General features: G+C 39.8%; 1 protein-coding gene across 1 annotated transcript in view; it reads left to right on the top strand.

Moving 5' to 3' along the window:
• Positions 1 to 19,762, top strand: part of LOC125458537 (collagen alpha-1(XXIII) chain-like) — a 188,884-nt gene extending 169,122 nt beyond the window's left edge. The window contains exons 14-20 of the mRNA XM_059650680.1: positions 1,055 to 1,135; positions 4,497 to 4,550; positions 5,166 to 5,192; positions 10,416 to 10,469; positions 15,184 to 15,270; positions 16,021 to 16,059; positions 19,312 to 19,762. Of these exons, the coding sequence (XP_059506663.1) occupies positions 1,055 to 1,135; positions 4,497 to 4,550; positions 5,166 to 5,192; positions 10,416 to 10,469; positions 15,184 to 15,270; positions 16,021 to 16,059; positions 19,312 to 19,314 (345 nt within the window). The 3' untranslated portion in view covers positions 19,315 to 19,762. The remainder of the gene's footprint in view (positions 1 to 1,054; positions 1,136 to 4,496; positions 4,551 to 5,165; positions 5,193 to 10,415; positions 10,470 to 15,183; positions 15,271 to 16,020; positions 16,060 to 19,311) is intronic.
• The last annotated feature ends 3,872 nt before the right edge of the window (positions 19,763 to 23,634 follow it).

Genomic DNA, 23,634 nt, shown 5'->3' with positions numbered 1-23,634 from the left:
GCTAACCCAACCATGGATGCAGCAAGGTGTTTGCTTGTCGGAGGTAAGACAGCGCAGATAGCATTGGTAGACTCCTCTAACCTTGGATTCAGTTTTCTGACTGCCTCTGACAACCTGCCTTCTGCTCCTCTACTTGATTGTGCAGTTGAATTAATTTCTCAACAGCCAACACCATCGAGTCTTCCCCTGCCTGTGACTGAACACATTTTGTAAAGTCTTTTCACACCATAATATTTTGCACGAAATGCTTACTTAAAGTTGCACTTTGGACGCCCAAAGGCAATTGTTGTGTCCAATGTGGTAAAGTTTCTGTCCCTGATTCTATCCAACTACCATTACTACAAAATCCAAGAGAATGGTCATAGGGCTGGGAATTTGACTGAGCTTCAAAGTTTAAATAATCTATGAGCACACACATGAATGGGACCAACTGGATGAAGTACCAAAGTATGAATCAGAAACTACAGGAGACAAGAGCAAGCATTTAAAGGAATATCACATTTTATAGCATTAAATCCAGGAGTATGCTGTGTAATTAACTCATTTCTAACTTAATAGAATTATTGTATATTTATATAAATGTGTTCTGAAATTATAGAAATGGGAAGACTCAACACAACAATTGCTTGGAGGATGGGGTTTAATTTGCAATAGGATCCTCCAGATTTCTGTCAATCTAATCTTTTGTTTAACTTCCTTTTGAGAGGGGAAGATATTTCTCCATATCTTGTCCCAACACTCTGCCACATCTGGTGGTGTCCAGGGAATTGCTGAGCTAATTGCATCCTCAGTAAGCGTGGTAGAACTCCTGTTGTCTGAAATTAGCATCAGTTCTGTAATGGGTCAGCCAAAGATTTATCAGAGCACTCTTTCATGGTTTTGCCTTTCACCCTTTAAACGAGCTATGGATCTACCATGGGAGCAGCATGGCCCTGTTCAGTTTTTATCTCCAAGGTGGGCAAACCATACAGCTGTGCCAGTAGTGAGGCTTCAAGAATTTCAAAATCATGGCATCGGTGATAAATCATTAGAACTAATTCTGCTTTCTCCTTAGGGTGAACCAGGATTGAATGGCAGTAAAGGTGAAAAGGGTGATGCCAGTAGAAAAGGTGATAAAGGTTTACCTGGCATACAGGTATGTGAACAAATGCCATATTTTTAATCGAAGTAAAACAGAGTTTTATCTGACCGTAGCTTCACCAACAATTACATTGTAAATTTTAATGAAGAGGTTAGTTATAGAAAATGACTGTTTAGTTGTTGACATATCAGCAAGTTAGATTCTCATGGACAGATGAGTTGGGGACATGTGAGAAGTTAAAATTGTAACAGTTCCATAAACCAACTGCAATGTGAGCACCTCTGGATTTAATGGAGGTATCTTTTGCTGCATGCAAGCCTGCTGACTGGACAAGGTTTGGTAACTATCTTACGCTATTGAAGGAATGAGAGTGGAAATTGTAGGAGCACTAGCTATAATATTTCAGACATCCCTTGACTCACAGGAGCTGCCACACCACTGGAGAACTCCAGATAATATGGACGTCTTCAAATCCCAGCTCTTATAGACCAGCCAGTTTTACTTCAGTGATGGGGAAAGCTTCTAGAAATAATTATTGGGGATAGAAATTGTCATCACATGAGAGAGGTGACTAAATGGGAATTATGTTTAACTGATTTGTTGTAGATTTTTGAAGAAGTAACAGCCTGGTTAAGGTTGACGCTGTTGATGCAGTGTACACAGACTTCCAGAGGACATTTGACACAGTTCCTGATAGCAGACTTGTGAGAAAAGTTCTGACTCATGAAATAAAAGGGATGGTAGCAACTGAATCCAAAATTAGCTGACTAATCGGAAACTGGCAATAATGGTCAGTGGATATTTTTCAAGCTGGAGGAAGGTGTGGAATGGAATTTATTTGAACAAAAGCAAAATGCAGTGGAAGCTAGAACTTTGAGGCAAACACAGAGAATATTGGTGAAACTCAACAGGTCAAAGCATGTGGAGTAAGGAAATGATTTTACGGCAGAGTAGACTTGATGGGCCAAATGGCCTTACTTCCTTTCCTATGTCTAATGGTCTTATGTTGGGAACGATGAGTGGAGCGGGTGTCACGGAGGGAATAGTCCCTATGGAATTCTGACAGTGGAGGGGAAGGAAAGATGTGTTTGGTGATGCCATCCTGCTGGAGGTGGTGGAAATAAGATGATCTGTTGAATGCAGAGACTAACAGGGTGGAAAGAAACGACAAGAGGAATCCTATCATCGTTCTGGAAGGAGGGGACATGGTGAGGGCAGAAATGTAGGAGATGCATTGGACACAATAAAAGGCCCTGTCAATCAATGAGGGAAAAATGAGATCACATCAGAGGCAAAAAATTATTTGCAACAGACAGAGAAACTGGGAGAATGGGAGGATTCCATTCTATTAACATCTTTCTAAAAATTTCATACCCGCTCAGTCTATCAAATGAATCAATTTTCACAATCTTTTAAACATGAGTCCTCAAAAATTATAATGGAAGAGCCTTCATAATGATATCCTCCCCCCACCCCCTCCAATGGCCTGTAGTGTATTGACAGTTATTGTGATGTATCTGAAAGGGAGAGTTAGCCTGTGGAACACATGAATGGAAAGCTGCAGAAATTGTATAGATTATTACACATTGTGTGCCATTAGAGTGCAGGGAAACTTAATGGCATGGCATCTTGTCAAACATCCACATATATACCCTTTGTGAATTATATTTGCTTTCTCCTGTGCTTACTACTGCTTCTAGTTATGTACCTCCAGGGGCCTCAGCAGAAACTGAGATAGCCTACACAGACTGCTAAGACAAGTTTTGACCGGTGACCTCTGGGTTTTCAGCCAGCACTGCATTACTCCACTGGGGAGCAGTTTGTGAAGATCACAAATTAGAAAGCCACTGATAGATCAGATATTATTTGGATTAAAATGGCAGACATCTCCCGCATGGCTGTAATCATGTGTTGCATAGGCTCATTTGAGATCAATGCTTGAAGGTTTCAAGGGACATCACAGTATTGTTGTTGTTGTACTCCCCTGATCTCATTTGTACCATGGAGAATGAGTCTGGCAGTAGGTCTCAAGTTAATGCAATAACTTTGGGGGCCATTTTTGAGAAAAATTACAATGTTCAGCATCTGTGTGGAGCTGACCAGAGTTTGGAGAGGATTGCACCCCTCAGAGGTAGAATCTCCTGTTACGTATTTTAACCCAGCCTTAACTTATCTGCTGAAAGTCTGTTCTACCTTTTGTCTGTCAAGGAAACCTTTCAGCAGTATTGATCCAGTTATTTCTGGTCACAGATCCACTAAATGGTCCCTGTTTTACTTCTCATTGAATTTCTCTTTGTCAGTGCTACATATTGGCAAAATGTACAAAGTGCATCACTGAATTATAAATAATTACATTTAAACCTGATTTATGGTGACTAAATTTCAAACTGGTTTTAAGTTCTTAAAAAGATCACTGACTCAGAAGAAGTATAATTGAGGGGAGAAGATGTACTGTGGTGAGCTCTTGTGTTCCTGCACTTTCTGTATCTCTATACATGAGTGATGTCAGGATAAATAGGCTATGTTCCAAGACTTTTCAATTTTATCAGCTGTTGACAGGAACATTAAAAAAGAGAATGGACACCTTCTAGTATTCCTCCAATTGTCTCTCTTCACTTTTGAGCATTGATGATGCCATCCATCTGCTGGCACTCCATTGCAACACTCAATCCTTTCTTTGTTCTGTTTGCAAATATATAGCTGTACATATTTATATACACACACATGCACACACCCTCACACCTACTTTCACATGTGCACCCCACACACACAAACACACACATGCAGCCTCTCACATTTCCACAACATATGCTCTCATGTATACCACAAACAGTCTCACACCACATCCACACACTCTCGTATATACCACACACACATTCTTACAGACACACTACACACACTCATGTGCACACAATCTTTCTTCACACTCACACATACACCACACATGTGCACTTTCTCAGGTGTGTGCATTCTCTCCTGCAGACAGACACACCACACATAGTTCACACATACACATCACACATAACCCACCCACTCACTTTCCATAGGTGTTGCTAGATAGTGATGTGGCTGGGAATTGTATCTGATTTTTTTCCTTCCTAGCCCTTGATAGTGAAATATCTATACTGTTACCATTCTGCTGAATGAAACTCAATCCATGCCAAGGGTCGAATACCTGACCTTTCACATCCGCTGTTGTTATTTTCCCCACTTCATGGAACAGACCAATCTACTGAGGAGAACCCGCCCTGTTTTTATTTCACTGATTTCAATTTGCTATCCAAATTGTGAAAATGAACGCTTATCCATTTATATCTTGGTTACTCAATACCTTAACCACTTGAGGAAATTAGGAAGCTGCTCTTGGTCATCATATGTCCAAGTGGTTAATATTATGCCATCTGTTCTTTTATAGGGAAATCCTGGTTCCATGGGTCTTATAGGTCTACCTGGTCAAAAGGGAGAAAGGGTAAGAATCTCAGATTTGTAATAATACAAAAGAAGGCCATTTGGCCTGTCTTTGGCACCCTGAATGATTAATTCAGCAAGTGTCATTTCCTGCCTCATCTCGGTAACTCTGTGCATTCTTCTCTTCAGACAGTAATCCAGTTACCTCTTGTATACATCAATTGAGCCTCCACCACAGCCTTGGACAGTACATTCCCAGATTCTCACCATTTCTCCTCGTGCCTCCATTACTTTTTTTGGCAATTGCCTTAAATTGATGCCTTCTCCTCCATGATCTTTCTGCAGCAGGAACAGTTACCGCACACATGCCTGCTGGCAACCTACAAGAAGGGACTCTTAAACAACTGTTAATTGAAGCCTCAAATATACAGTTAGGCTGCCCTTTGACATACACCTACCCAGCTCGACACTCAACTCCCCATTGGGATTGCACATCAGCGGATTTCCTCTAACATATGAGTGCTTTATATTCTGGCTCTTCCTTTAGTTTTGGTAATAGCTGTGATGTATGTGGAAGCAATGCATTATTTTAAAATATGTTTTGAGACAAAAGGTCCAAGTTCAGATTTTGTTGAGCAAAATTTAGTAACTGTTTTCCTTCCTGTTCCTTACATAGGGTAAACCTGGTGAATCAGGGTTAGATGTAAGTACCTTTTGATTAAATGTTTAAAATGCATTTTTATATTAAAAAGTGAAATTATTAATTCAGTAGATACTAGATAACAAAAGTGAATCAGCTCAAATTCATGATCATTAAGGAAGCGAGTGAGACTGAGGCTCGGCTAAATAGTCTGTTTTAACTAGTGCTGTTTTTGGGCAATCTGTGCTGACACACACTAAAAGCAGGCCTCTGTGGAACACACACGGATGTGAGAAGGTCACAAGTGTGTGGACTTTCAGCCTGAGGCTTCCTGATCTTACAGCCCACTAGCCCTCACTTCCCTCTGTATCTCATTACCCTTATCCTTTCCCACTCTCTCTCCTTCCTCCTTGTTGCCTCAATCTTTCTCAAACTGTAATATTTGGGTCCAGGTGGACCTCATCGACTGTAAGGTTCTTAATTGAGGTTGTCAACTTGGGCTAATCAGGAAAACCTTCACTGACCAATATAACCAAGAGATTAGAATCTCCTCAGCTGAGGACAGACTCCAACCTGGCTGCTGCAGCCAGTGGCCTGCGTACTAGTAATTAAAGGGTGACTTGGTGATGGGACCCAGCCTCTGTGCAGTTATTTTAGTGGTGACGGGAGAAAACAGTATGTGCCTGAAGGACATTCGCTTGTAACATTCATCTTGGAGTTGGGGTAAGCATTTTTGGCATCATGCCTGTATTTGGGAGGTTGATTCATTTGTTTCTTCGGTTGAAGACTGGGTAAATTATGTGGAAAGATTGCAATACTTTTTCCAGGCAGATGAAAAGGAACAAGTAATCCTTCCGACTGCATGCGGACCCACAGCATTTTCAATTATAAGGGGCTTAACTTTCCCAGAGGCACCAAACACTAAAACCTCATAAGACCTGACAGAGTTGATTATGGAATATTGTGACCCCAAATCTCCTATAATCCTGCTCTTGGTTTTATTTAGCTATTAGAGAACCAAGAGAATCCGTATTGGGGAGGTTATGATGACTGGCAGAGGCATGTGATTTTGGATTTACCATGAATGAAATGCTGAGGGACCATTTGGAAAGTGGGATTAATGATGTCACCAGAAGCGCTTACTAGCTGAAGCCCACTTGGACTTCAAATAGACACTACAGCTGGCTTTGTCATTAGAAAATGTGGCAAGTGAGCACAGGACCTACAGGACATCCCAATGGAAGTGGACATCCTCACCTGATGTCTGAGATTGGGAAACACCTTGTTGAATAGGTAATTACAGAGCCTCACGCAGGGCATGTCCTGAGCAGAGGGACCCCAGGCCAACCCACAGCAGAACCCCACAGCAAAGCCAAGCCTCAGACAAGTGGCTAAAATGTTCTTCAAGATCTGGACCATTAAGCCATTGTAGTTGCTGACAGTATGTAGACTACAGACAGCAGAGGAGTCCTACAAGACCTGACGTGAGTAGGAAAACTCATAGACTGGAACCCAGGCGGGTGCACACCTTGGAAAGTTTCCATACATGTGGGTTGGAACAATTAAATTGCTTAGTGACATCCAAGTTGGAGCCAATTAAAATTAATGTGTGGTTAAATGGTCATGCACTCCCCTGGAGGTTGATACCAGGGCAGCTGTATCTCTGTTTGCAGAATCTGAAGGTTCACTCAGAACTCCAACCTTCAAGTTTGTGCGAGACCTCAGCCAGACTGAGAACGTACAGTGGTGAACCGTTACAAATTAAGAGTACAACATCGGTTCCAGTTGCCTGTGAGAAGCAGTTAGTGCAGTTACCACTGATGGTAGTAAAAGGCTCAGGCCCGAGTATACTGGGACAGAATTGATTGAGAAAGATTCACCTGGATTGGCTCAACATTTTTTGATTGGAAAATAGCTGCTTTAGTGAAGCCCTAGTGAAATACCTAGGAGATTTTAAAGAAGTGCTTGGGACTATCAATGGGGCCAAAGCCACTTTACATGTTGAGCAGGACACAATTCCGAGATTTTGCAAGACCTGCCCGGTACTGTTTGCCTTGTGGACAAAAGTAGAGGTGGAAATTGGGAGACTGGAGAGTGAAGGAATCTACAAACCAGTGCAGTTTGCAGAATGGGCAGCACCGGTCATACCAATTGTGAAACTGGATATTTCCAGATCTGGTGCGGTTGAGGGTGAAATGGCAGCAGGAATGCCAATGCCAGCCAAATGCATCCCCTAAGCGAGAGAGACAGTTTAATTCAGGAGATGAAGTTTGGTGCCAGAACCATGGAAACAGCCCTGAACGGGTACAAGGCGAGGTTGACATGTGGTCAGGTCCTGTTACTTTCCTGAACAAATACGTGGATCACCTAAAAGTCACTGCCTCACAAATGGAACAGAAGCAAAACATATCTTGCCCCTTAGAACAGCTAGAAGGCCCAGCAGAAATCGTAAGTACTCCCCCTCTGTCCAGTGTTGAGGAAGCCTCAGAGTCTGAATTGAATGCAGCCCTGATACTGTTACCACTGGAAGAAGAGGAGAAAACTCTCCTGAGATGTTTCAGGTGCAAGAGACAGGCCACGGTTCAGTACATGCTGACTGTGTCTGAGGTGGAGGAACTGAACCCAGGGTGAAACATCATAAGAGAGGGTACAAGTGTAAGGGCAGGTCATCATCCCCGGACGTAGATGGGGAGGAATGTAGTGATTGGGACCAGGTGGATTTCATTGACTACAAGGTTCCTGATTGGGATTGTTAACCTGGGAAATCCGGAAAACCTTGATATAACCCAGAGATTAGAGCCTCCTCAGTTGAGGCGACAGACTCTGAGCTGGCTGGCGACAGTGGTACTGTGTACTAGTAAAACATAGAGTGACTTGGCGACAGGAAACCAATCTGTGTTCGGTTATTTAACTGTGCCCTCTGCTTTCAGACTCCCTCATGGGAAGAAATAGTTTCCTTGCATCTACTGTATCAAACCCAGTCAGAATCAAATATGTTTGAATAAGATCACCTCTCGTTCCTTGAAACTCCAATGAGTGTAGGCACAATCTTCTCCACCTTTCCTTGTAAGACAAACTTCTAATCTCATGAATCAGATGAATGAACCTTGTCTGAAATATTTCCAATGCAAGAACATCCCATCTGTATTAACAAAACTAACAGTATACACAGTCATTCATGGGCAATCTCGCCAATTTCTTGTTCAGTCACAACATGACTTCTGTTTTTATACTCTAGCCCCCTTGACAGAAAGAATGTATAACCAGGAGATTAGAATCTCCTCGATTCAGATTGACTCTGAGCTGGCTGGTACAGCCAGGGTACTGTGCACTAATAAATAAAGGATGACTTGATGGGATCTAATCTCTGTGCTGTTATTTCACAAACACTTCCTTCCCCCAAACCCCTCCTTCTGTTGCCATTCGGCTTCTAACAACCTCCTTTTCTCTTTTCTTCTCTACCATACCTTTCCCTCTCTCGCCCTTTCACTCTGTCTGTCTTACTCTACCACCTTTAACTTAACAAAAGAAAACCTAATGAGGCTTTGTGCTCCTCACATTTCCATCCATACTATTACCCCACCAGCAAACATTTCACATTGAGCCGAAAGTGTCCCAAGGTTTTTTTTTCTCCCAGGGAGACTTAAGTGCAACTTGGTAAAAGGTGATTTCTATTTTAAAAATGAATTCTTCTGATCAGGAATTTGAATTCTGCTATGGACACAGAAGCATGAAGCATGCCTGGAATCTCCATTTACTTAATCAGAGTATCCTATCTAAATTCACAAAAAGGGAATGCTGTAAAGCTGATCAATCAGGCTCACAAAAAGCAGAACACAGCCAAAAGTTTTTGGAGAAAGAGAAATTAGAAGGAATGACCTGACTATCATTAAGCCCTTCACCTTCACAATCTGCCTCACAGTTCCCCTCCACCAACTGAAACTCATTACCTTCTCTCCTTGGTATGACTCTCATTTCCTGCCCCTCCTCCTCAAACCACACTCCCACTCAAAGCTTCCTATTCCCAGACATGGAGACTCGGTGCCACAGCTCTAAGCTTCGGCAGCCGATGAGTGAGTTGCTAATTCATCCACCAGTAAAGTAAACATCAGGCCATGTGAGGTGCTCTGGTGAGGCATATGAGGCCTGTGAACTGTAGGTTTGCCAAATATTATAGGTTCACTCAGTTTAATGTAAACGGAAAGCTCAAATGGACCTGATTAGTTCAATTCTGCTGACTGATTTTTATGGCAAGGCAATGGTGTCGTGGCATTGGCAGTGGATTAGTAATCCAGAGTCCCAAACTACTATTCTGGATACAAAGATTTGAATACCATCACAGCAGATGGGGAGAATTTGAATTCATTAAAATCTGGAGTCTTTTTTTCAACAAAATAAAGCTAGTCTAATAGTGACCAAGTTGTAAATCCACCACTGATTGCAAGGAAACCTGCTGTCCTTTCCTATTTTGAACCACGTGATTCCAGACCCAAAGCAATGTGATTTAACTCTTAACTTCCTTCTGAAATAGCCTGGCAAACTACCAGTTCAGTGGCAGTTCGGGATAGGCCATAAATGTTGGCCAATCAAAAATGTCTTTATTCAATGAATTAAAACAAAATTACTCAATTCAGTTTCAGGACTATCATTACTTTTTTAAAAGTGAAACTTACCCACCACTCATGATTGTAGAGATTTTTGAGTATAACGTAATTTTTCCCGTATCTCTAAGCATTAGAAAGCAATTCCTTTGTCCAATGGTCCAGACATTGTTCCATCAAAATATAAAATGTTCCCATTTTCCTGCATTTGATATGAACTGTTTGACCAATTGGAACAAAGGTCAGGAACGCTAAAATACTACAAGTTTTGGAAATCTAAATGTAAAAAGCAACTGTTGGAAACACTACCTGCATTCTTTAAATTAATTAATTTTGTTAAATTTTTGCTGGTTTGTGCCTTCAGTTCCTCAAGACAAATCACTGAGTTTCTAATAGGTCTGCACTGATGTATATAAACATATATGTTAGAACCTTACTGATGCTGAATAGCAAAAAGATTACATATTGATTCTTACACTGGTTTATTACTGGACTCAACGTTTCTAAATCCTTGAATTTTGAGGTTTCTGGAGTAAAAGCTGCAACTAGTATCAATATTCAAACCAGTTTTGAAAGCTCAACATAAAACTCTGAACATGTTTATTAGATTAAGAATTATTTGCCATTTCTGAGAGTTGTGCTGCAGTTATTATCTCCATACGTTCAGAATCATCATTCTTTTCAGGGTTTTCCAGGACTGAGGGGGCTGAAGGGAGACAGAGGTGAAAAAGGAGACAAGGTAAGAGACATATGCAGCTATTAATTAAAAAGCAGAGTTGGGAATAAAATTACTTTTACTAATTGCACTACTTTAACTTAGGACTATAACGTGACAGAAAAAGGCCAAAGAGATTGTTAACTTGCTTTAATTCATTCATGTAATGTAGACGTCACTGGTTGGACATTTATTACCCATCCCAAATTGCCCTTGATAAGGTTGAGCAGCCATCTTGAATTCTGCAGTCCAGTTAGTATAGATGAACCCACGATGCATTCATTTAGGGGTTTTGACACACTGACACTGAAGGAATAGTAATACATTCCAAGTCTGGATGGTAAGCGATTTAGAGGGAAGCTTGCCATGTTTCCATATATCTGCTGCCTTGTCCTTCTAGATGGTATTGGCATGGGGGTTTAAAAAATACTATCTAAGGAACATTGGTGAATTTTTCCATACCATCTTGTAGCTAGTGTATAGTACTGCTGCCAAGTATTGTGTTTTTTAAGCTGGCTGTTTTGTCCTGAATGGTGTTAAGCTTCTTGATAGCATAAGGTAGCAGTGGAGGTTAGATAGACGTTAGGTTTAGGGTAAAAGTTCAGCACAACATCGTGGGCCGAAGGGCCTGGCCTGTACTGTGCTGTACTGTTCTATGTTCTATATTCTTGAGTGTCGTTGGAGCTGCACTCATCCAGGCAAGTGGGGAATATTCCATCACATTCTTGACCAGTGCCTTGTAGATGGTGGAAGGGTTTGGGGAATCAGAAGGTGAATTATTTGCTGCAGGATTCTTAGCCTCTGCTTTTGTAGTCACCGTAATTACATCTAGTTCAGTTTCAGGTCAATGGTAACCTCCCAGGACATTGACCGTGGAATTTCAGCAATGGTATTAAACATTGAATGTCAAGGGCAAAGGGCATTGCCTCACAATTGTGTGGCATGTATGTCACGTGCCACATATTAGCCCAAATCTGGATATTATCCAAGTCTTACGATATTTGGTCCTCAGTGAAATATCTCCATAGAGGCCAGAATCCCATTGGCCAGTCACTCTTATTTACATGTGGAGAGTCCTTGACAGTAATCCAGCTCCCTAAGAGCCCAGCTCTGAGTGAATGGGATGTCTGACACTCTTGTTTACATCTGTCAGCCAGGGCTCCCTGATTGGATCGGATTAACAGCCCCAATCAAGGAACTCATTCTATGAAGTCTACCTGGCTGACCTTGTTATAATCACTAAATTCCTCCACCACTGAGTGCAAGAACATAGGCTGTTTGTCTTGTAGCTCCTCCTGGGCGGTTCAGTTCCCTCCAACTCTGTCTCTGATATGGGTGGCAAGTAATGCACAGTAGCTCGTCTCTTCAACCTGGAGCATCTTGAAAGAAATTCATTCTCATCTTCAGGCAGCAAAGGCATTGAGGCAGCAAAGTCCGCCATGACCATCCCAAATTCTAAGATATCTTCAACATTTAATGGACAGGGAGAACCCACGTGTTGTGGAACTGTTAGAAAGGCTATTGAGGAGCCGGGCAAGTTTTGCTGTGGCACCATTTGCACATTTGCAGCTTTCAAATGGTCCATGTGCTTGTTCAAGATCGTCACACCTACCTAAACTTTATATGTCACTGGACCCGACCTTGGGTCAACCATGCCTCTTCCCATACACGGCCATTCCTGTGGTTTCTATACCAAACTTTGGGCCATTAACTAAACTATCTCTCTTGCTCAGTGGAGTCTTGTGCGCAGTACTGGTGTTCCTGGTGCAGTTGACCTTTCTTCTCTCATTCCCCGCCGCCCTCCACCGAGTCCTTTCCAGGTTCAGGAAAATCAGATCTAACCTGGCGTGGAGTCTTCTCCCCATTAGCAATTTTTCTGGAGTTATCCCTGTAGTTTCATACGGGAAGATTCGATAATCAAATAGGAAGTGGGACAGTTGGTATCTACTGAAGCTGTAGGCTGTTTCTTTAAGTCTGCCTTCAAAGTTTGGACTGCTGTTTCTGCCAGACCATTGGATAGTGGATGGTATGGAGCTGTCCTTGAAGTTGACTACCATTCGACTTTAGGACATACTCAAATTCCCTGCTAGTAAGGGAATGGCCTATTATGATGGGCTATTATCAATGTCCAACACCTCTGGGAGGCCGTGTATTTCAAAAGATGCGCGTGGCTTTTCTACATCGTTCCTGTGTCTGACTCTATGCCTGTCCAGCCACTTTGAATGGGCATCCACAATGACTAAGAACATTGAACCATGAAAGGACCTGCATAGTTGGCTGAGTCCAGTGTTTACCCGGCCACTCCCACAAATATGGGGGAGCTGTTGGCAGTAATTTGTTGGCATTCTGGATACTGCCCCACCAATGTGGTTATGTATGCATTCAATTCTGGCCACCAGACATAACTTCTCACAAACATTTTCAGTTTAAAAGTTCCTGGATGACCTTTGTGGAGTTCAGTTAGTATCGAGCGCAATGTTTGCTTGGGACAATCACTCTTGCTCCTCCATAATAATATGCCATCCTCTACTGTGATCCTCTATCACTACCAGCTGTTTCAGTTTTGCCAGGACCAGATCCTTCTGTGTCCAAAGTCTCATTCTTCCAGTCACAGGTGACCATGTGTCCAGAAAATTTAAAACCAACATGGATTCTTCCCATGGTGGTGTATCTGCCAGCAGGAGGCAGCTCAGTGCATTTGCATTTGCTCCTTGGCCTCCCGGACAGTGTTCCAAATTGTAATTATACGCAATTAGTATTAGAGCCCACTGCCTGAAGCTGTGGGCAGTATTGACTTGTCCTCTTTAAGTAGACCTAGCAGGGTTTTGTGGTCTATTATTGTTACAAATTGATGTCTGTGAGGTATTGCTGGTACTTCCTGACTCTAAATATGACCGCCAAATTTCTTTCTCTGTCTGAATGTATTTACACTCTGCATTAGCCAAAGTCCTGGATGTGTATACTGTTGGACATTCCTCTCCATTGGGCCACCTATGAACTATTAGTAACCCTATGCCATACGGTGAGGCATTTGCATCAATACCAGATCTCATTTGGGATCATTAATGTACCAACACCGTAGATGATGATAACTGTTTCTTCACTTCCACGAAACCTGTCACTTAGCTACACAACCATTTCCAAGGTTGGCTGTTTTGTAAGATTGATGCAAAGGTGCCAGGATGGAGGCTGGGTTATTTATGAATTTTCCATAAAAGTTCACCAGCCAAGGAAAGAACTAAGCTCCAATATAGACAGGGCACCTTTGATTGCCCTCAATTTATCTTCCAGTGGGTGTAACTCTGTAGCCCAAGCAGGTCACTTGGGGTAGCTGGAACACAAAGTTTTCCCTTCTAAGGTTTAGACCCACTTTGGACAAATGTTTATGTCAAGTTCTGTAAGTTCTCCTTATTGAGCTTCCCTGTTGTTCACATGTCATCTAGGTAAATGGCAGCCTGGGGTAGACCTTGTAAAATGTTCTCCATCATCTGCTGGAAAATGGCACAGGCTGACAATACCACAAATGGCAGCCTCTTGTATTGATAAAAACCCTTATGGATATTAATTGTAGCATGCTTGTGGGAATCCTCATCTAACCACAATTGCAAGTACACATGGCTCATGTCCGGCTTTGTGAAGGACAGTCCCCTGTCAGCTTTCCGTATTAATCCTCTATGCAAAGGATTGGGTATTTGTGCAGCTATGAAAAGTGGTTTACCACTTGTTTAAAATCCCCACAAAGGCAAAACCCCACATAGGGTCATAATCAGTACAACCAGTGCTGCCCACTCTGCAAACTGGAGTAGTTTGATTCATTCACTTTCTGCTTTCTGCCTCTATTTTTACAAATGGCACTGGGCAGGCCTTGCAGAAACATGGAATTGCTTCCTGGTCAACATGTAAGGTGGCCTCAGCTCCACAGACCTTCCTGAAGAACGTTCAGGTATTTAATTAGGACTTCAGTCAGGCAACCATTTTCTGATTGAAAATAGACAAGTCAATCTAAGTGAATTGGTCTCAACTAATTTTGCCCCATCAAGTTTGGGCTTGAGCCTTTTACAACAAACAGTGGTAACTGAAACAGTTACTTTTCATGAGAGACCGGAACCAAAATTTGCATCTTTAATCTATAAACATTCCCTGCTATAGGTTCTCAGTCTAGCTGAGGTCTTGCATAAACTTAAGGTTTGTTATACTGAGTGAATTTTGTTAAAGACACATTCTGCACTGACTGAAGTGGTCGTGTTGGTATCCATCTCCATTAGAACCAGGTGACTATGTAACCAGATGTTTGAGATAACACAGTGTACACAAACACAGCAGGCCAAGATGTTTCTTTTGATTAGTTCTGATTTGGATGTTGCTAAGCAATTTAACTGTTTCAACCAGATGTAGGTGGACTTTCCAGAAGTGACACTCCTGTTCTTGTCTAGCACTGTAACTACATGTGCAGAAGGAAGTGCACCTTCCATATTTGCAGAACCATCAACTTCAGCCTTTTTAAAAACAAATTAATGTGCTGCAGATAACTGCAAAAGCAAGCCTTGGTTAAAAGCCTGATTAATTTGTGAATTTATTCCTGCATTATGTAATGTCCTGCACTGATAACTAAATTTCACTGTGCACTTTTAATGAAGGTAGTGAAAGAAATGTATATCTTTTACACACATAATCATTGGCTGATATTGCATTCACATAAGATTTGATTGAAACATTTGCCTTGTCTTTATCTCCACAGGGAGAGAGAAGTTATCCAGGTAAAAAAGGAAGCAAGGGGCAAAAGGGAGAACAAGGTCCTCCTGGATTAGATCAACCTTGTCCAGTGGTATGTGATTTCTGTTTTATTTAATTAGAAATATGTCCAGTGATTTTCCTCAGGGAAAGGGCACATTTTGTTTTTTAAAGTTTTAAAAGTTTTCTCCTTGTGTAGAATATCCATAATGCTCAACTTGGGAGTATGAAATAAATGAAACAATTTGAGATAAAATACTTTATACTTGTGTTTACAGACAATACACAGCACAGAAGTGGGACATTCAGCACAATTAGTCTATACTGACATTTATAATCCACTTGCACATTCCCTGCTTTTATTTTTCCATTCAGTGGACCTCCCATGTCTATGCATGGTAGCAGCTTCTGGATGTGGAAGCCAATGGGTTGGCACACTAATGTTATAAACTTTTTATTCATAATAAATGTTCTATTAATGTTCCCACTAAACAAAATCAAAATCACAATAAGCAAAAGGCAAAATGGAGCAAATGCTGAAAATTTGAAATAAACACAAAAGATTTTAGAAAGTCAACCAACCTATGCAGAAACGGTCAAGCTAATGTTTTCAGGCATGGACCTTCATTTTTCTAATTTGAAAGGTAAATTTATCAGTCCCTTCTCAGATTCTAGTGGACCTGCTGAGTTTTGTCCAGCTTTTGTGAATCCTGTCTGTGAGACAATCCTCACTGTATATCATGGCTGTTCTGTGATTTCCCCCACCCCCAAAAAATGTCTGAGTTTATCAGGATGAAAATAATATCATTCATTTATTAAATTCTTTTGTCTACGTCCATTGTAGGGCCCAGATGGCCTGCCGATTCCAGGATGTTGGCACAAGGTAATTTACTTATGCTTCCCTAATTTATCTGGGAATAGTCAATTTTAATGTTATGTGATCTTAATTTCTTGAAATGAATCCACTGGTGTAATAAACAAATGTTCAGAATTTGTTCAAGCAATGCAAGAGGAGACTGAGCAAAAAGCTAACTTAAGCCAAGTAAATTCTACAAATAAATTGTGTGATTGGCAATGCTGAGAATGTATCTATAGATGTAAATAAGATATTATATTAAATAATGCCCACATGAAAGTAGGGTTACATAGTTATTATGGGAGTGAAGATTAAGTGTTGTCTTCAAGTGAAGCTGGGTTAGAAAAAGAACTAAGTTACAGATTTATAATAGTTCCCAATTTAAAGTAATATATTCTGAAATTATTGTTACATTTCCACTGTAATTTCCTAAGCCAATACTCAGTGTGTAAATTTGATACACATCAGCCATGATCTAATTGAATGGCTAAAAATATACTCAATGGGCTTAACGATCCCTTCCTGTTTCAATGTTACTACATAGAAATTACATCCTCCTGCCAGTGCTGAATATATTACCTTCACTGGAGAAACTGCAATATTTGGAGTCCGAACATTTATGTACTCAGTTTCCACTGTAGCTGTGAACAGGAATGCATAGTAGAGAAAATGTTGGTAGGAAGCATATCAGACATAAGATGTTTAAAATAAGACTTTTTTAAATATTAGGTGATGAGCAAAATTGCTTGGAGCATTGAGGTTACTCTGCAGCATAAGCTGAGAGATTGCGTAAATGCAAAACTGAAGCCTTATAACATCACTACTAGTAGGATGTTATAATTACAGCACAACTACTGTAGACAACTACCATTATAAACGTGAACAGAATTTATGATGGAATAGTTGACACAAAATTGCAACAAAATGTAACAATAGAAAGTGAGTGTTGAAAGAAGTAGAACCGATGATGGATTTTAACATTTAATGTGTATAGAGGAGGCTACAGTTACTAGATTAATCACTGTTACACTTTATTTTCTCTTTATTTCATTTGCTTTCCTACCCCTCCTGGCCAGAATGGAGTTATTACTTTAGTGCAAAGGTCAGGATTTGTAACAGTATGTTTGCAACACAATGACTGTGAGATTAGTAAAGGCAAATTACAAGTGGTTGGAAATCAAAAATAAAAAGCCCTTCAAACTTGTGTGTTAAGTCTGTTTCTATTTCCACAGTTGTTGCTAGAAGTAAGGATTTTCTCCAACATCCTGCTTTTCTAATTGTTTTTAAAGTTGCCATAATTGGCGTATTTTGGTAGTTTTTATGGTGCATTGTAGAATTTCAGCATTCTGCTAGAAGCTGGAGGATATCAGTAGAATATTTACTGACAATCCTGTATTCCTAAATAAAGAATACATGAATATCTGTAGTTTGTGAATGCCTATGAAGCTGGCCCTGTTGTGTTGTGATTAATGGGGCTTCCAATGCAAAGTGCAGTTGTGCAGAGGAACCTGACCAGAAGCAATTTTTGCTTATAAAATTCACTGGTAACATACCTCATCCATCAAAAATCTATGCATTCAAAAGTCACATCTGTATACTGATAACTTTATCTATTAAAAAATAGACTACTTACACATTTATTATGAAGAATGCCTGCCTTTGTAAACTCTCATCCTGCAATTATAGGCTGGATAGGCTGGGACATTTTGTTTCCTAGAGAGTCAGAGACTGAGTGATGAATTTATAGAGGTCTATAAGATCATGAGAGGCATAAATAAGTGAACAGCTTTCCTCATGGTAGGGGAGTCTTAAACTAGAGGGCATAGGTTTAAAGTGAAAGGGAACAGTTACAAACATTTTCATGCAGAGGACTACCGGGGTAATGGTGGAGGTGAATACAATTTTGACATTTAAGAACCATTCGGACAGGTACATGCTTGAGATGGGTATATGGAGGCATATGAACCAAACACAGGGAAATGGGACTAAATTAATTGTGAAAACTGTGTGGCATTGGCACATTGGGCTGAAGGGCCTGTTTCCATACGTTAAACCTCTATGACTCTTTGCCATTTAATCAGAATGATGAGAATTTAACAGCACCCTATGAAATAGTTGATGGAAGTAACTAGCAAGGTGAAAGTAGAGTATACAAGGTAGCAAGTAATATAAAGGCAAGTTGATAGGGTGAAATGATGTCACTGGGAAAACTTATGTGGACAATAAATGTTAGCATGGACAATAAATGTTAGCATTGACAAAATTATGACTTTGTGTGCTATAAATTCTCAGTAACCAGAAGAAAATAATACAAAGTGTTATGTAGAAATAAGAACATACGGCATGATTTTCAAGTTGGGTTTGAATTACATCTATCCTTGAGCCTAATTCTTCCCCACCTTCTAATGCTGTTTTACTTGAAGCCTGTACCTGGCCTTGATTCCCTTTCCACAGGATCTCATTTAGTGTTAGGAAACAACTTCAGTTATATTTTTAATTATTTTTAAACATCTTTGGGAGATAGACGTCATCATGAACACGGTGAATGTATTGTCATAATTTATTGATGGGATAGTGTAGGGGGAGGGGCTTAGATTAGTTCACAGGTCGGTGCAACATCAAGGGCCGATGGGCCTGTTCTGCGCTGTATTGTTCTATGTTCTATTGTTTAAGATCTTCCAAATGGTCCATGTCAGAAATGACTAAAACTTAAGATCGTTAAAAAATATTCTGCAATCAACAAAATATTTATTGTTTGCGCTGGCACTCATTCTGCAATTGACCTAAAATATTCCATTATATCTTCAGGTGAGCTCTCACTGAAACTGAAATTGAATTAATGTTTTAAGCACTTTTCTGCGGAAATTCATATGTTATTAAATGATCTACAAGGGAATGATCATTGAATACTTATTCAATCCTTTCCCAATTTATTAAATGAATGAAGTTTAATTATAATGGAATGAGTAAATGAGCAGGGCCTCTGCCGATGTTAACCTGCCTACCTCATGAATACTGAGGAACTGCATTTACCCCAACTCTGAACTGACTGAGATTCTTTATACCACCACATCTAGAAATTACATGTGGGACCTCATTGCTCAGCTTCACAAGACAAGTATCCTTCTGGTTTTGATAGTAATATCACATAGAATCAACTATGTTTCAATTCATATTCCTACTTTTAAAAATTTTGGGTGACAATCAATACAATTATACATGCCAATTTGCTGAAATTTACACTTATAACTAAATAATTATGTTGTGCTTTTTTTGCAGTGATTACTAACCAACAAGCAAGAAGTATGTAGATAATGATGTATTTTGTGCTTCAACACATTGTAAAGAAACTCCATTGTTAATATATTAAGCCTTGCATATCTTATGAGGATGGAGGTGTATGGAACAAAATATTATTCCTGAATTTAGACCAGAAGTCTGGACTTAAAGATAACTAATTAAGTGTCAGCTGTGGAACTGGATTATGCTGATAGCTACACTGCTATTGCACGTTACCGGAGATGTAACCTTGTCAACACATAAATTGCTTTATACATGGTCTGACTCGTTTTATTTTGAGTTGTATATTATTCTAATGAATCTTAAACATTTTATCCATTTTAATCAAATGGGGAGGAAAGCAATATAATTTGCCTCCAAGTTAAGAAGAAAACCACACAATCCCATTTGTGAAGATGGCTGTTTCGTAGGTTAAAAAAGTAATAAACTATTACCGGTTATTTCAAAAAGGATATGTGTATTGGTTTTGTTGTAGCCAAGACTCTACATTAAATGTCATGATGGTGTACAACAGTGAAACGAATCTTCGTTAGAGGTTTCAGGATCTGCAGAGAAGCATTCTAAATGGAGGACACAAAAAAATAACAAGAATGGATTTTAGCTTAAGGTATAGAGAGGGCAAGTGATGTGTAGGGAGAATGCATGTTGTAATTGTTCTTTCTTGCATTAGGCCTGGGCATTTTACGGCATTATGTTGCGTATAGCAATTGCCGAAGAGTGAGTCATCAGCTGACTCCCTTTATCAACCAGCTGCTAGTTGGAGCCAGGATGAGAGAAAGCAGTCGTGAAGGTAGAATTTTTTGGGGAGCATAAGAGGATCCACTTCAAGCCTCACTAACAAAAAAATACAAAAGTACAATGATCACTGAAAATTTGAAAAGACTGAAAACATTCAACAGATCAGGCAGCATTTGTGAAGAATGAAACCAACTTAGTTTTTCAGGTCAATAACTGTTCTAATAAAAGATCGTTGACCTGAAATGTTAACTCTTTCTCTCTCTACATGCTGCCGGATCTATAGAATATTTCAGGCATTTTCTGTTATTACATTGAAAGAATATTTTTCCCAGATAGTCTTGGGAGCAGCCTGCAGCATTCCCTTTAAAAACTTCTGATTTAAAAACTGCACAACTTGATACTGCAGCACATGGTCTGCTAATTAGACATTGAAATTGCCGTCAGGATCCTATGCACTTCCTCGGACCATGACTTGCATATTACAAGTGACTTCCAATCTGAAACAGGTCCGCTGGCCAGCAGGCCATCTGAGGACTGTATCAGAGATAATGGTTGCAGGGCATCAGATGAAGATCAGGTAGCAAGCCGAGATCATAACAGTTCTTAGAGTATGACATTCCAAGCATAAATTCTTTGATAAGTAAGGTCTGAGTCCAGTGGTCAAGTCAGGAAATGTGACTGCCAAATGAATAGATCCCACAGAAGACCTTTTATGATGAAGTAACAATTTCGAAGCTATGTGTTTGCTAGCAGACAAGATGTAGAGACTTCCTTAACTGATTTTGAAACATCCCTTTCAATAAAAATGATTGCAAGTGGGAAAAATTTGTTCAAGATAGAAAATCATTTTGAAAAATAGTCCACAAAGACACCACCTTCTATGAGGCCTGTTGTGTTATGTCTCACTGTCAGCATGTCCATATATCTTTCAGAGACATGCGCATGATATATCCTCACTGTATCACTGTATGTATAAAGATCTCATATCATCTTCTCTCAGATCACTTGAAGTATGACACTCTAATGAAAGCAAGCTCGATGACTGTAACCTTATAGTTTACTATCAGCCCAAACACTTGTATGCCTAAGGAATGTAATGTTTTTACACAATAATTTGACATAAACTGTGGGATATATTTATATGTTTTAATATTTATTGTAAATTTAGTATTTTGGTTTTTGCATTGGTAACCAATGGGTTTTTCTGTGTGTTTGAAAATAACAATTAACAGTAGCCATTATAATTTCTCTAAGAAATTGTTTTCAAATTAATAGGATTTTATGCACATTGATAGTTTTATGATCCAAACTCCAGTGTAGAGGATAAGAGAGGTCTTTTTTAAAAAAAACGAAAAAACTGTAAATCAGAAACAAAAGCAGAAGTAGCTGGAAAAGCTCAGTAGGTCCGGCGGCATCTGTGAAGAAAGATCAGGGTTAATGTTTCAGGTCCAGCGACCGTTCCTCAGAACTTAACGTTTCTGTGAGAGACCTCTGTGTTACAACCAAAACAAATCAAAATATAGTCTATCAGTGCAAGTTCTAACATCAGCCGGGCTCAGAACGAGCAGGGACTCTTGATAGGATTTTTAAATTCACTGGATTTAAGAGGGATCTGTGTCTTTCGTGTTAAAGTCATAGCTACAGAGTGGTTCTGGATATACAGCAGCTGTGTTGTGGTGAAGTTTATTGCGCAAAATTTAAAGATGGTTTTTCAAGTTGCTAAGTGTTTTCTGGAAGTGGAAGACTTGTCAAAGAATTATTTAAGATCTTTGACTAAAGCTAAACTGACATTTTTAGCAGGCACATTGACAGCAGAAATAAAAGCAAGATCTCATATGTATGAGAAACTTGGAGTGCAATATTTAGAATTGGGATCCCATAGCTGAAATTAGCTAAAATACAGTAAGGAATGAAAAACAAAACTGCACTTAGAAAAAGAGAAATTTAAAAACTTGGAAGTGAAGAGAAAAGAAAATGGAGAATAATGGAAAGACAGGACAGAGAAAAATAGGAGAAATGGAATAAAGAAAATTTGAACTCCAAAAAGAAAAGGAAACTAAAGAACATGAGATAGCAAAAGAAAAGCTTAGAATGAGAAAGGGAGGAAGGGGCAATAATTCAGATGATTCTCATTCCAATGAGGGATTTGATTAAACAAAATTCTAAACTTAGTGCCTAAATTTTAATGAGGATGGAGTCAGAAGATATTTTACCTTAACTGAGAAGGCAGCTAAACAGGTGAAGTGACTACAATGTTTTGACAGGTATAACAATGACCTTGTCAGAAAAACAATCTGCAGCGTATGAAACTATCAAAGAGGTAATACTCAAAACTTATGAATTTGTGCTTGAAGTTTATCAATTGAAATTTAGGACTTATAAGAAAGAGCCAAATCAGACATTTGTGGAATTTGCAAGGGAATAAGAAATGCTGTAGAATCAGTGGTTTAGGTCACTCAAGCTAGTGGGTGGAAAATGGAAGGGAAATTATGATCATGGAAGAATTCACAGGTAACACTTCTGCAAGTTTTTTAAGTTACTTAGATAAGCATCAAATGTTCAAGATCAGTGAAGCAGCAGATATAATTGTCAGGTTGTAGGGAAACCCCAAACCTCAACTAAATCTGTACTATTAATTCCAATGAGATAACAAGGTGTAGAGCTGGATGAACACAGCAGGCCAAGCAGCATCAGAGGAGCAGGAATGCTGACGTTTCAGGCCTAGACCCTTCTTCAGAAATGGGGGGTGGCCGAAGAGATTACAAGAGAGTCACAGTGGGAGAGAGATCCACTGAGGTCTTTCCGGAGGGAGGAGAGTAACTTCTTCAAAGTAGGCATCCTTAGAAGAGGCTTCGCAGTGGGGTTAAAATTGTTTCAGAGATAGTAGGAACTGCAGATGCTGGAGAATCTGAGATAATAAGGTGTAGAGCTGGATGAACGCAGCAGGCCAAGCAGCATCAGACAAGCATGAAAGCTGACGTTTCAGGCATAGACCCTTCTTCAGAAATGGGTATTTCCAATACTAGCTTTTGTGGTAACATTTAGCAGGGTCTTAATAGGTTATGTAGGATGGTAGCCATAATGTGGTGGTACCAGTGTTGGACCCAGGTGGACAAAGACAGAAGTCACACAACATCAGGTTTATTTGAAATCTCACAACCTTTTGGAGCACTACCCCTTCATCAGGTTCAGTCAGGTGCTGCACCTAACAAAGGGGCTGCACTCTGAAAGTTTGTGATTTCAAATAAAATCTATTGGACTTTAATCTAGTGTCATGTGATGTCTGATTATGTAGGATCCCTACCAAAAACCAGGTATCAGAATTCCTTTGGGTATTCTTTTGTTACTATTTGCCATTAGAGGAATGAGTCCATAGAATTTGGTCTCTTTCAAATAAGATGACCACTTAAAATGATTTCAGAAAGTTAATAAACTAAAGTTCAGAAACAACACTTCCAACTGATGTCTCAAATTTTAGACAGAATCATACTAGCACATGTGAGTTGACTAAAAAACCATTTGAAGGAAAGTCAACAAATAATGTAAACTAGAACAGGCAAAAAG

Source organism: Stegostoma tigrinum, chromosome 13 (assembly GCF_030684315.1).
Source record: "Stegostoma tigrinum isolate sSteTig4 chromosome 13, sSteTig4.hap1, whole genome shotgun sequence".
In the NCBI taxonomy this organism is placed as follows: domain Eukaryota; kingdom Metazoa; phylum Chordata; class Chondrichthyes; order Orectolobiformes; family Stegostomatidae; genus Stegostoma; species Stegostoma tigrinum.
The sequence above is the reverse complement of the archived record's forward strand: the minus strand, read 5'-3'. Positions and strand labels throughout refer to the sequence as shown.